The sequence below is a fragment of the Triturus cristatus genome, chromosome 1_2 (assembly GCF_964204655.1).
Source record: "Triturus cristatus chromosome 1_2, aTriCri1.1, whole genome shotgun sequence".
In the NCBI taxonomy this organism is placed as follows: domain Eukaryota; kingdom Metazoa; phylum Chordata; class Amphibia; order Caudata; family Salamandridae; genus Triturus; species Triturus cristatus.
In genome coordinates this window covers 995,020,267-995,033,024 of record NC_140580.1, presented here as the reverse complement: position 1 = coordinate 995,033,024, position 12,758 = coordinate 995,020,267, and the positions used below count along the sequence as shown (strand labels likewise).

The following is a 12,758-nucleotide window of genomic DNA, read 5'->3' as shown; positions in this document are numbered from 1 at the left end:
ATGTAGCGGTCTAGTTGTTAGCGCGTCACGTCACGTGACGCGGGTACGCAGGTTGACGCCAGGAGGCGCGCGAAGGAGTAAGCGGCAGCGGGGGAAGAGGTGTGCGCGGCAGCGAGCGGACGGATAGAGGTGGCCGGCGCTCCTGGGTGTAACTGCTCAACTGTTGTGCCAATAAACATAGCGGAAAGATAACACTTGCTCCGAGTGCTCATTTACTAACATTACACTCACTTGCGCCCTTTCAAAATGTAACTTTTTTCTCAGCTGCCTTATTTGTAGTTAAGATTTGCACCCGTGCTGTTTCTTTAACAACGCTGCACGCTTCAAATCCAAACGTGTCTCATGTTCAAGATCACCAGCAATGTACTATCGAGTCAGGCACACGAGCGGCAGTCCGTGCTGCAACCTAGCAACTGACCACACATGCATTTCGACTCGCGATTGACTTCACTTCAAACTGGTTAACACGCTACTTTTAAATTACGCTTTCATTAATATAAATTTGTAAACATATTTTTACTCAATTTCAAAACTCACGTCATTTTGTTAAAGATATTTATCTACAATCTTCCTCTTTTATAAGTGTACAAACTAATAAATCCAAGTATCTAACAATATTCTTCTTAAAACTTGTCCTAATCATAAAGTAATTCCACCCACACTTCCATATATTAGAAGCTGTGGCTCATACTACTACTCTCTTAACTCATACCCAAGTCTATAAACGAATCACATTAAAATAGATTAATTAAAATAAAAGGTACGTATCTCTCCTGGCGCAGCAATTAAAAGAGGAAGAATGTTCGGGTTCATGAATATTTATGGACTAGTGTGTTCTGGTTCTAGCATTTTTAATTGTTATAATGTTTTTTAAAGGTGCTGCAGGAGTAGCATTAAAAGCTATAATGCATAATGGTAGCCTCCGGTCTTGAAAGTAAATTTTTGGATGACCCACACCTACTCTGTTCGACCTACACACCTGCTCCAGCACCTGGATATCTTCCTGGGTGACAAGTGTGCTCAACAAATCTGCATAGCATAATTCTGCATGTGGCACTTACAGGAAACCTGGTCTGGAATTCCATTGGCTGTCTCAAGGTATTAGACCCATATAGTTTGCTCAATTAAAAATAAATAGGAGTGAGACTCCAGAAGGATTCAACTGGGCATTAATACTGCTTCAGGCTAGGACCTGCAATTGAAATGTCCGCTTAATTAAATTTGTGCAGGTTGTGAAATTGTATCTAAAAGACTACTCTAAAAAGGACAGTAACATCTGACCATTAATTATTTGATGATGTAGGGCCTCATGTAGGTAGCCAAATACCGGTCGGTAACGGCCGATTTTCGGTAATTATACCGTTACCGACCGGTATTTTGGCTATTGGTATGTAGGGGGACAAGTTTTGGTTTCGGAATTTACCGAATCGGTAAAATTACCGATTCGGTAATAATACCGAATCGGTAATGTTACCGAATCGGTAACTTTTCCGAATCGGTAATTTTACCGATTCGGTAAATTCCGAAACCAAAATCGAGATGTAGGGGGAGTGTGTGGGTGTGTTTAAGAGTCGGTATTTACCACCAACTTATAGTTGGTGGTAAATAATTAATGTATGTGTTTAAGCATTTTTACGCGCGTAGCAGTGTGCAATGTGGCATACATACATGCCCTTAGGGCATGTATGTGTGCCACATGTGCACACATGGCCGAATCAGGGGTGCAACAGGGTGTCAATGTGACACCCTGCCACCCTTGCATGTTCTCCACAATTACCGAATCGGTATTTACCGATTCGGTAATGAGGCATACCTTCCCCTCAATGGGAAAGTATGCCTCATTACCGAATCGGTAAATACCGATTCGGTAATTACCGAATTGTAACGAATCGGTAAAAATTACCGACTCATTACCTACATACGAGTTACCACTTCTTAAATACCGATTCGGTACGGCTCGGTATTTAAGAAGTGGTAACTGGTATGCTACCTACATGAGGCCCATAGACTTTTTTTAAATAAAATTTTAATATTGTTTTTGTCCCTTTTCTTAAGATTTATTACTTTGAATATTGACATGGTTTTCAAAACTTTGAACAATAAATAGAATTTCAGTGATTTTTCTGCCCGATTTATCGGCTGCTTACAATACAGTTGACCATAAAGTCCTATTGGTGTGTTTAGAAAAATGGTCAGCAGTCACCGAGTTGTCACTTGAAAAATGGGTTCTTTCTTTTTATCCTCAAAACCCATCTCCAGTGGCTTTCTGCAGGGTGTGCCTTTATTTCTGCTACCTTTTTAACATACTCTTAAAACCCCTGGGTCAGATTATTTGCCACTACCAATATCATTACAAATGTACACAGACAACATTCAGTTTCATATTGTAAATGCAAATTACCCCAGTCAGTAAAACATTTGTAAATGGCGAATTGCCATCCGCGTCCGTTCCATTCAAACGGGTCAGGGGATATGAGCATCCAAGTTGTAGTCCAAGTTGCAAAGACCTCTGATACAGACCTTTGACTTGCTCATCAAAAGTGAAAAAAAACATGTCTACCTAAAGAACACCAATCTCTAGCTTATAGTTCTAAGAACTTATTTCCACACCACATTGAATTTACCAGGCCCTTTGCATTTTCCACTCTAGGCTACTGCAACCGTTTCTATACAGCAACACCCAACAAGATATTCTAGAACTACAGAGACATCAAAATGAAGCAGCTTGTCTATGTCGGAATCGGAATAAATTGTCTCACATCCCCAGCTAGCAAGGAACTTCCCTAGTGACAATAGCTCAAATAACTGCATTCAAACTCTGCTTTCGGTAAATCAAATTTACAGAAGGGGATCAGCGTAATCTAAATTCAGGAGTGGTCAGCTTTCGATCTAAATAACTTCGACCAATTGTTCTAGCATTGGAAATGGTTTCTAACTGTAAACCAGAGCTATACAAAACAAATACATAAATACAGCGCAACACCTATAAAAACTGGCAATGTACAAGCCGATATAGTAATGAAGCCTTAACAACCACCTGCATCATGTACTTTTCAGAACCTTAACTCGTTATTTATCGCATATGATGCCACATTTGATATCACTATTGGTCCAGATTGTGAACTGGAATTTCTCCATCCCCAGGCTTACCAATACTGGGTGGGATTGGTAACTCCAGGGATAGGGAAAATCAAGCCTGTTACGAGTTTAACCCTGAAGGTCCCCTTAGAAATGAGGGCTTACCAGGGAAATCAGTAATTTCAACCCTGAATTCCCAGTAATTTCTCATTTTGGCATGGACCTTCACCCTTCAGCAGCTGAAAACTCCAGGTAAAAAGTAAAGGAAGCGTAGGTGTTCCGTCAAATCTCATAATTCCTGTGGTGCATATAACTGCTGTTACTGGCCTCATCAGAATTAAGAGGCCATTTCTGATATGGCCCTAAGAGGAAACAGTTGTGGAAGTGACATCACTTGTTTCCCTCCAAAACCATCTTTAAAAGAAGAAGCCAAGCAGAGGACGTCATTTCCCATCATCCATCTACTAAAGAAGTGACACCACTTTCTGCCATCTCCCTACTTCAGTCAACTCTTCAGGCCAATCACCTGGACGTGCTCAGCAAAGATATGGACACAAGCAAGGGCACGGCCTCTTTGGGCCTATTAGGGCCAAATAGTTTCTTGGGCCAGGTTCCCTGTTCCTCTAAAAATTTGAAGGTACGATAGCATGTCCCTCACCCAGGAACACAATCTGCCATATCCCACAATCACACCTAGATATGGATAACCCAAGCACTGACATAGCATTCCCACAACACATAAATTCAACCTTGTACACATCTAACTAACTACCACACTCCCTCAAACTCCTGAACACGCATTCCAACTCTTTCTCATTAACAGTCTCTCTGCAGTACACCACAGATGTAATCACCTTTGCCGTATACTAATTTGTAGATTTATATAGTGTGTCTTATCACACGTGAGGGTATCCAGGCGCTGTCCATATGCATGAGAAGATTAAGTGATTTACCCAGAAACACAGTATGTTGAGCCAACGCTAAGATGAAAACCCGATTCCCCAGCTCCCGAGTCAGCAGCTGTGGCAGCTGCGCCACATCTTCTCCAGCTGTGCCACATTCTCCCCTTTCACAAGCTACATCACCATCCCCAAATTTTCGCACATCTTAGACATCCTCCTTCCCTCTGGCTACAGCATCCATTGTGTGTACCGTGCACATAAGAAGAAAAGGAGGCCTCACTGTCCTGTCATCCACAAGTCCTCCCAGTACTGCACCCTTGTCAAGCAAGTAACACCCATCTGCATTGAGCAGCTGGCATACCATTTCCCACTCTCTGCAACTAAAACCACCACCTTCTATCTCATTTGTGGATCACTTGGGCCGGGAAGTCATTAATGAATTCTCAGCTCTCATCACCACCTTGTGCATCCGGCATGCCCACTCCACCCTCTTGAGTGACTTCATCCTCATAGACATCTTAAGCTCTCTTCAACCTCATCAACACACTCAACTTGGTACTGCATGTCACAGTCACACAGCTAAAACACATCAAACACCACATCCTCAACCTTATCTTTTCAACATCAGCAACAATCTAATGCAAATAACTCATGCCCTGGGACTGCACTGACCTCATTGCCATCCCTTTCTCCCCTTTCCGCATCTTATCAAATAAACCAGCATCAACACAAAAGAGATGACCAGACCTTCAGATAATTCAAAGACTTCTCATAGGCAACCTAATGCTTGAACCCATCTCTTACCCTATCCACTATACATCTGAGGCGACACCCTTCTAAACAACTTCAACCCTTTTTTTGAAACATATTTGAACATCCATGCCCCAATTACATAACATGCAAGTGCAAGCCAAAGCCTTCACCACCCTGGTACGCCAAAGACCTTGCTGACAGTAAAGGATCCGTCTGCAGACAGGGAAGGAATTAAATGTAAAACAGAACTCCCAGTGGCCTTATGATATTGAAGTACTTCCACACAACACACAGACAGCTCATCACAACAGCCTAAGCAAAGTACTATACCAACACCATCAATGAAGCCACCAACAGAAGCAGAGAATCTTTTCAAGACAATTGAGCACTGTATCAACCCCCTGGCAGACCCACCTATTCCAAACTCCACAGAAAAGCTCTTCAGTGGAAAAATACCGAATATCCAACAGCATATCAACAAAACCAAGACTACCTCATATCTTACACCCACCACTTCCCATGGAATCCTGCTAAATTTAGCCTTCGGAGCTGTCTCTTGCAAATCTCACCAACATACTAAACTTTATTAAAGCCAACATATGAACATATCTTACCCTAGTCCTTCATCAAAGCTCTGTCTGGGGTACTGTCTCATCCTTACTCACCATTGTCACTGCCTCCTTCACTCAGGGCATCTTCCCAGAACCTCTCAAGGCAGGTCACATTTTCCCTCTCCTACAGAAATGTACACTTGGCCCTGATGACCTCCCTAACTTCTAGTCTATCACTCACTTACTTTTCCATCGGCAAGATCTTCGAAAAACAGTCTCTGTTCAACTCCAAGATCACATCAATTATATTTGCCTCCTGCACAACTACCAGTCTGGCTTCAGAGTGCACTGCAGCACTGAGACCACTACCTTACACATCATAAGGAAAGCTCCCCTGACGACAGATATAGATGAACCAGGATCCTGATATTACTGGACCTCTCAGCTGCCTTCGACTCAGTCGACTGTCCCAGTCACATGCAGACCATTGAGTCTCGCATAGAATTCACCGCCAATTCCTTCACTAGTTCTCCAACGACTTTTCCAACTAACACTAGTTTAACATGGGTACCTCCATGCTCCAAAAGATCCCTATCCATTGTGAAGCTAACCAGAGTTCCTTACTGTCTCCTGTCATCTTCGACCTGTGCCCGGAGCCGCTTGGTGTTATGTTTTGAGATCGGACCACATAGGACAATGAGGAAATGAAAAACGTGCCACTAGAGACTGCAGTCATGGAGGGAGGGCAATAGCTTCCAGGGTCGAGTCTGAAACATGAAGCCCCAGCCATAAAAGGACCAGTAGTTAACTTCCAGGTCAGAGAGGGCAGAACCCTATAAATTGTTAGTAGATGCTGAAGACAGTTGCTACATTGGTTATTTCAACTCTTCAAATTCTCTCTTTTTTTGGTTTTGGCGACTAAAATTTCTGTAGATGGGTTCGCGAGTCCTAGTATGTATTGTCAGCTACTTTTCTTTATATTGACACTACATTTGAGAATTCTTTATGCTCCAATTTCTGTAGATGGGATTTGCGTGTCATCTACAGCTCTGGGCAAGTTTTGGGGTTTGCCTGGAGGCTACTTACAGTGATGCCTTCTCTGACTGGGTATGCCACATCAAAGATTACTTTTTTGTTACAGAACTCTTCTTCTTATTCCATACCTAGTGTCATCTGTTTCCTCTCCTAAAAGTGAGTTGTAGTGTGCCTCTGCAATGTTATGCCATCCTGTACTTCAGAGAGTCCAGTCCAGGGAGCGGGACCACCTATAATGGGAGAAGGTGAGATTAACCTTGGTGTTCATTGAGCAGCATTACAAAGGTTTGGACAGTTTGCAAGACCTCCAAATAGGGGTACCTAGATTAATTCTGTACAGGATATGGCAGAAGCTGTTAATAAGATCCTGGGGGATCTAGAAACCTTATCCCAAGAGCTATTCTTTCTGTTGAAAAAATTTAACCTGTTAGAAAAACGTAATTATTTATTGGGGAAAAATCTACCCAGCACTCCACCTGAAGGAATTCCGCCTCAGACGAGGCTTAATGCTGATGCACTTTGCGAAAATTCCATGCCAGGATTTTCTTATTCCCCTTTTCCTATACTGTGGCACCTGAAAGGTTTTCTGGATACCCCCAGCACTTTCAATCCTTTATGGCAAAATCTAGCCTGCATTTTATGGCTAAACCACAATTTGCTGCCAATCAATCCAATGTGACATTTCTTCTTTCTTACTTGAGTACAGTGAATTATTGTGGACAGAGCCTTTAATTTTGAACCGAAATTCCAGGCTTTCAAGATTTCAGGCATTTGTACAACATGTTATGGTGATTTTTGGTCTTAAGCAAACCCTACTAGCTGCACTACTGCCACTTCATAAGGGTCAAGCGATAATATTTCTTATATTAGTCAGTAGCAGCAGTTAGTGGCCGAGGCAGGATGTGCAGATAGTTGAAATGATTATTCAAGGTTTAATATGAGTTATTGACATTAAAATACATCCACAAAGTGGGATATGTTTCCAATCACAGAATGTCCCACATACTCTTCTAAGTGGAAGCACAAGCCATTTGTCTCCGAGCCATGGACCTTTGTGTCATCAGCACTTCTCCCTTTTTCCACAAGAGCAGTTCAAACATGAATGGCAAAATATCAAACACAATAGCTTATTCTCTTAGCTATGCAATATGTATAGGATTTTTATATTAAAGGCTTGAGATTAAACTGCAGAACGGACCTCGCTGTTAGACCTACCTTTCCACTGCTCATTTACCGAAAATCATTTGCAAAGCTATCATTTTTAAACTATTTAAGCTTTTGTAATGCTGTTGTACCAGGAACTAGCTAATTATAAGTCTCCACATGTTGCATAGCTAAGAGCATAACTTCCACATATAAGGAATGGCACTCTTCTGAGCATGCTTCCTTTTTTGACTTTCAGTGGACCTCTCTGTCTCCTAGTAGGTATCAATCAATCAATCAGTCATTTGTAAAGCGCACTACATACCCGCGAGGGTCTCAAGGCGCTGGGGGGGGCTGCTACTGATCGAACAGCCAGGTCTTGAGTGTTCTCCTGAAGGTCAGCAGGTCTTGGGTCTCTCATAGGCTCAGTGGGAGGGTGTTCCATGTTTTGGCGGCGAGGTGGGAGAAGGATCTCCCGCCGGTGGTAGTTCTTCGGATGCGCGGGATGTTGGCTAGTGAGAGGTCAGCGCAGCGTAGCTGGCGGTTGGGGATGTAGAAGGAGAGACGTCTGTTGAGGTAGGCCGGGCCGGTCTTGTGGAGTGCCTTGTGTGCGTGGATGAGGAGCTTGAAGGATATCCTCTTGTTGACGGGGAGCCAGTGCAGGTTTCTCAGGTGGGGGGTGATGTGGCTGTGGCGTGGTACATCGAGGATCAGTCGTGCAGAGGCGTTTTGGATGTGTTGTAGTCGTTTGATGAGCTTGGTCGGGGCTCCCACGTAGAGGGCGTTTCCATAGTCGAGTCTGCTGCTGACGAGGGCCTAGGTGACTGTCTTTCTTGTATCAGTTGGGATCCATTTGTAGATCTTGCGGAGCATGCGGAGGGTGTTGAAGCAGGAGGAGGAGACGGCGTTGGCTTGCTTGGTCATTGACAGCGTTGAGTCTAGGATGATTCCCAGGTTGCGTGCGTGGTCTGTGGGTGTCGGGGCTGTCCCCAGTGCCGTCGGCCACCACCAGGAGTCATCCCAGGCTGAAGGGTTGGAGCCGAGGATGAGGACCTCCGTCTTGTCCGAGTTCAGCTTCAGGCAGCTGATCTTCATCCAGTCGGCGACGGCCTTCATTCCTTCGTGGAGGTTGGCTTTGGCGGTGATGGGGTCCTTGGTGAGGGAGAAGATCAGTTGAGTGTCATCGGTATAGGAGATTATGTTGAGGTCATGCTGTCAGGCGACGTGTGCAAGCGGGATCATGTAGATGTTGAACAGTGTCGGGCTGAGGGAGGATCCCTGGGGTACGCCGCAGATGATCTCGGAGGCTTCGGATCGAAATGGAAGGAGGCGGACACTCTGGGTTCTGCCTGAGAGGAAGGATGTGGTCCATTCCAGAGCCTTGTCTCGGGTCCCTGCGGCGTGGAGGTGTGCGCGTAGTGTGCGGTGGCAGACGGTGTCGAAGGCGGCGGAGAGGTCTAGGAGGATGAGTGCTGCGGTCTCACCGTTGTCCAGCAGGGTCCTGATGTCGTCGGTTCCGGCGATGAGGGCGGTCTCGGTGCTGTGGTTGCTGCAGAACCCTGACTGGGAAGGGTCCAGGATTCTGTTTTCTTCGAGGTATCAGGTTAGCTGTCTGTTGACGATCTTCTCGATGACCTTGGCCGGGAACGGGAGCAGAGAGATGGGCCGGAAGTTCTTGAAGTCTCTTGGGTCTGCCTTGGGTTTTTTGAGTAGGGCGTTGATCTCGGCGTGTTTCCAGCTCTCTGGGAAGGTCGCGATCTCGAAGGAGAGGTTGATGACATTGCGCAGGTGGGGTGCGATGGAGCTGCTTGCTTTGTTGAAGACGTGGTGCGGGAATGGGTCTGTCGGAGAGCCGGGGTGGATTGTGCTCATGGTCTTGACGGTGTTATCGATGCTCACGCTGGCCCAGGCTAGCAGGGGGTCGTGGTCGATGATGTGTGGAGAGTCTGTTGTGTTGCTGTCTGTTGGGGCTGTCTGGGTGTTGAAGCTGTCGTGGATGTCTGTTATCTTGCGGTGGAAGAAAGTGGCGAGGGAGTCGCACAGGGCTTGCGACGGCGGGATGTCGTTGGTGTTGGAGCTGGAGTTGGAGAGTTCCTTCACGATGTTGAAGAGCTCCTTGCTGTTGTGTGCGTTGTTGTCGAGGCGGTCTTTGAAGGAGGTCCTCTTGGCAGCCTTGATGAGGTGGTGGTGGTTGCGGATGGCGTCCTTGTGTGCTGTGTGGCTGTCCAGGGTCTGTTCACTGTGCCGTTTCTTCTCTAGCTTCCGGCAAGCTTGCTTGGAGGCTAGGAGTTCTGAGGTGAACCAGCTGGCCCTCTTGCTGGTGTCTCTGTAGGGGGGTTTCTTCAGCGGGGCAAGGGTGTTGGCGCTGTCCTCGATCCAGTGTCTGAGGCTGTGGGCAGCGTCGTCTGTGTTGGAGGGTACAGTGTGTGGGCTGAGAGCGAGGTTTGCATGAAGTTGATCTTCGGTGATTTTGCTCCAGCAGCGGCGGGGGATCTGTTGGGTGCGGTGGAGTGTGGTGGGTTTCTGGAAGGTGAAGTGGATGCAGCGGTGGTCGGTCAAGAGGAGTTCGGTGATGTGGTTGAAGGAGACGTGCGGGCTTGAGGAGAAGACTGGGTCGAGCGTGTGGCCGGCGGAGTGGGTGGGCGTAGTGACGAGTTGCCTCAGTCCGAGGTTGGCGAGGTTATCGATCAGGGTTGTGGTGTTGCTGTCGTTGTTGTTCTCAAGGTGAAAGTTCAGGTCTCCGAGGAGGATGTAGTCGGTGGAGGTCAGGGCGTGCGTGCTGATGAAGTCGGCAATGGAGTCTCTGGACGGGGTCCGGGGGGTCGGTAGACGAGGGTGCCTCTGAGGGTGGAGTTACGGTCTGTGTGGATCTGGAAATGCATGTGTTCGGCGGTGCTGAGAGTGTCGTCGGTGCTAGTCGAGACCCTGATGCTGTTCTTGTGGACGATGGCGATCCCTCCTCCGACTCCGTTGGTGCGGTCTCTGAGGGTGATCTTGTGGCCGTCTGGGATGGCTATGGTGATGTCGGGTGCGGAGTAGTCGTTCATCCACGTCTCTGTCAGGAAGGCGACGTCCGGGGATGTTGTGTCGAGCAGGTCCCAGAGCTCGACGGCATGTTTGCGTGCGGAGCGGGTGTTCAGAAGTATGCATCGGAAGTGGTTGAGGTCTTTTTTGGCGGGTGGTTTGTTGGCTCTGAGGCTGGTGTAGCTGCAGTTCTGGCAGGTGAAGGGGCCGTGTATGCGTTTCGGGGCGGCCTTGAAGCAGGTGTGGGTCCGTCCGGAGTTGAGAGTATGCAGAGTGCTGGCATCGTAGTGGCGGCGTTCCTTGTGGCGGGTGCGCCGACCAGGGGTTCTGGCGCTGGGCACGGTCCAGGCGTGGACGGGCGCAGACGGGCTTACCTTAGGTGCGCCTTCGGCGCGCCAGCGGCATGGCCGCAAAGCGGACGGCATATATGGGGAGGTGGGAGGGAGGAGCAGCTGGGATGTGGGAGGTGGGGGCAGCGAATGGGCAATCAGGGGGGCGGGGACGCAGCGGCGGGAGCGGAGTGGGACGACGAGGGCACAGAAGGCAAAAGGCACAAAATTAGGGGGCAACAAGTGTTACAGAAGGCAAAGAAGGTTACAGAAATACGGGGGCAGCGAGTGGAACAGAAGGCAAAACGTGCACAGGGTTACCGGGGCAACGGGGGAACAGAAAGCAAAACGGGCAGAGAGACACGGGGGCAGCGAGGGGAGCAGAGGGAAAACCGGGCAAAGAGACACGGGGATAGCGAGGGAAACAGAGGGAAAAAACGGGCACAGAGCAAGTACAGGCAGCGGGGGAGGACAGAGAACAGCAGTTATGGGCACAACAGTGACGGAAAAGCAGTACAGGCAATACAGTGAGAACAAGCCTACCTCGAACTCCCTCAGCCGCGGCAGCTGGGGCAGACACACAGGCGGTGCTGTGCGGAGGGGGAGCGACCTACCAGGAAGGGTCAAGGGTCGCTCCTGTATTGTCAGCTACTTTTCTTTATATTGACACTACATTTGAGAATTCTATCAATTTATATGCTCCGATCTCTGTATTTTTTATTTATCGTGAACATAATTGGGTCTGGAGGAGGCTAGTCAACAGTTCAACTGAATATATTGTTGATTGTATTTCTCAACCTCATTCTTACACTTATATTGTAACCTTACACTGTTCAACCTCTTTGTGTTCCTAAGTGCATTGATGATAAGGGCTCTAGTGTTCTCTGTAAAGTGTCTTCATTTTAACTGAGCATGCTCAATTTGGCGTCTCAATCGCAGTATGACTGTCCGCAGTGACAGTGCTCTTTTACCATCTGCTAGTGGCGAGGTAACTCTTTAATTGGCCTGCTACTGCACTGATAACCCCTCTTTAAGTTTTTCTTCATTTAAAAAAAATAATGGTATTTTTGTTGATATGAATTGTATTTTGTTTTTCTTAGTGGATCTAATGACGCTGATCCCGATTCTGTCAAAGAGGCTCGTCAACTAGAAGCGGTCATCATTCAGCAATGGGTGAAAGCTGCTAAACTTGAATCAGCCTGGGAAAAACTAAGTGGAATGTTTGCAGGGAATCCACATAACAAGAACCTAGAGAAGCCTTAGAACCAGTTCGCCGGGCTTGAATCGTCTACTGGGCACAGAGACACAGAAACAAAAAGTTCCTTGGCTTAAAAGACTGGAAGATCAGCAATATTTATAGTAATTGTGGGCAAAACTTGGTGAACCTATCTCAAGTGGCACATTATTTTCTCTCAATGAAACATTATGTGGAAAATAGAATGTGTAGTAAGGAGTTGCAAATTCTTTTTCCACAAGAATTTGTGTTAACCAATGGAAGTTTATCTTAATTGCATTCCACTGGCCCACCAGACCATTAGTGAGGACAACATAGAGAAATCAAATAAAATAGCATACATTTGCTATGACATTCAGCGATTTTCATCCTGATTGAACTGAGTTTATAGATCCATATTCTAATTGGCATAAAGCAAGCCGTTATATTATTTACTATTTTTGAAGATGTGTGGCCAATAAAGCTTTATATTGATCTATATGTACACCTATTTGTGGAAAACTTGAATTTTGGAATATTTGCTTATTGTGTTTGTTGATTTCCTCAAGGTCCTCTTTTCTATCAAACAGCTTCACTTACTTGAAAGTAATAGCTATTATCATTTAAAACTTTCCTTTTCAGCCCTCAAATCATCAGATTTTTTACGTTTACCGTTTTTAAGTCTCGTCTAAAATAGTGCATATTCTGTCTAATGCAAAGCCTTTTGTTA

General features: G+C 46.3%; 1 protein-coding gene across 1 annotated transcript in view; it reads left to right on the top strand.

The window, feature by feature from the left end:
• Nucleotides 1-12,427, top strand: part of DPP7 (dipeptidyl peptidase 7) — a 1,979,246-nt gene extending 1,966,819 nt beyond the window's left edge. Inside the window, exon 12 of the mRNA XM_085611261.1 lies at nt 11,916-12,427. Within this exon, the coding sequence (XP_085467387.1) occupies nt 11,916-12,078 (163 nt within the window). The 3' untranslated portion in view covers nt 12,079-12,427. The remainder of the gene's footprint in view (nt 1-11,915) is intronic.
• The last annotated feature ends 331 nt before the right edge of the window (nt 12,428-12,758 follow it).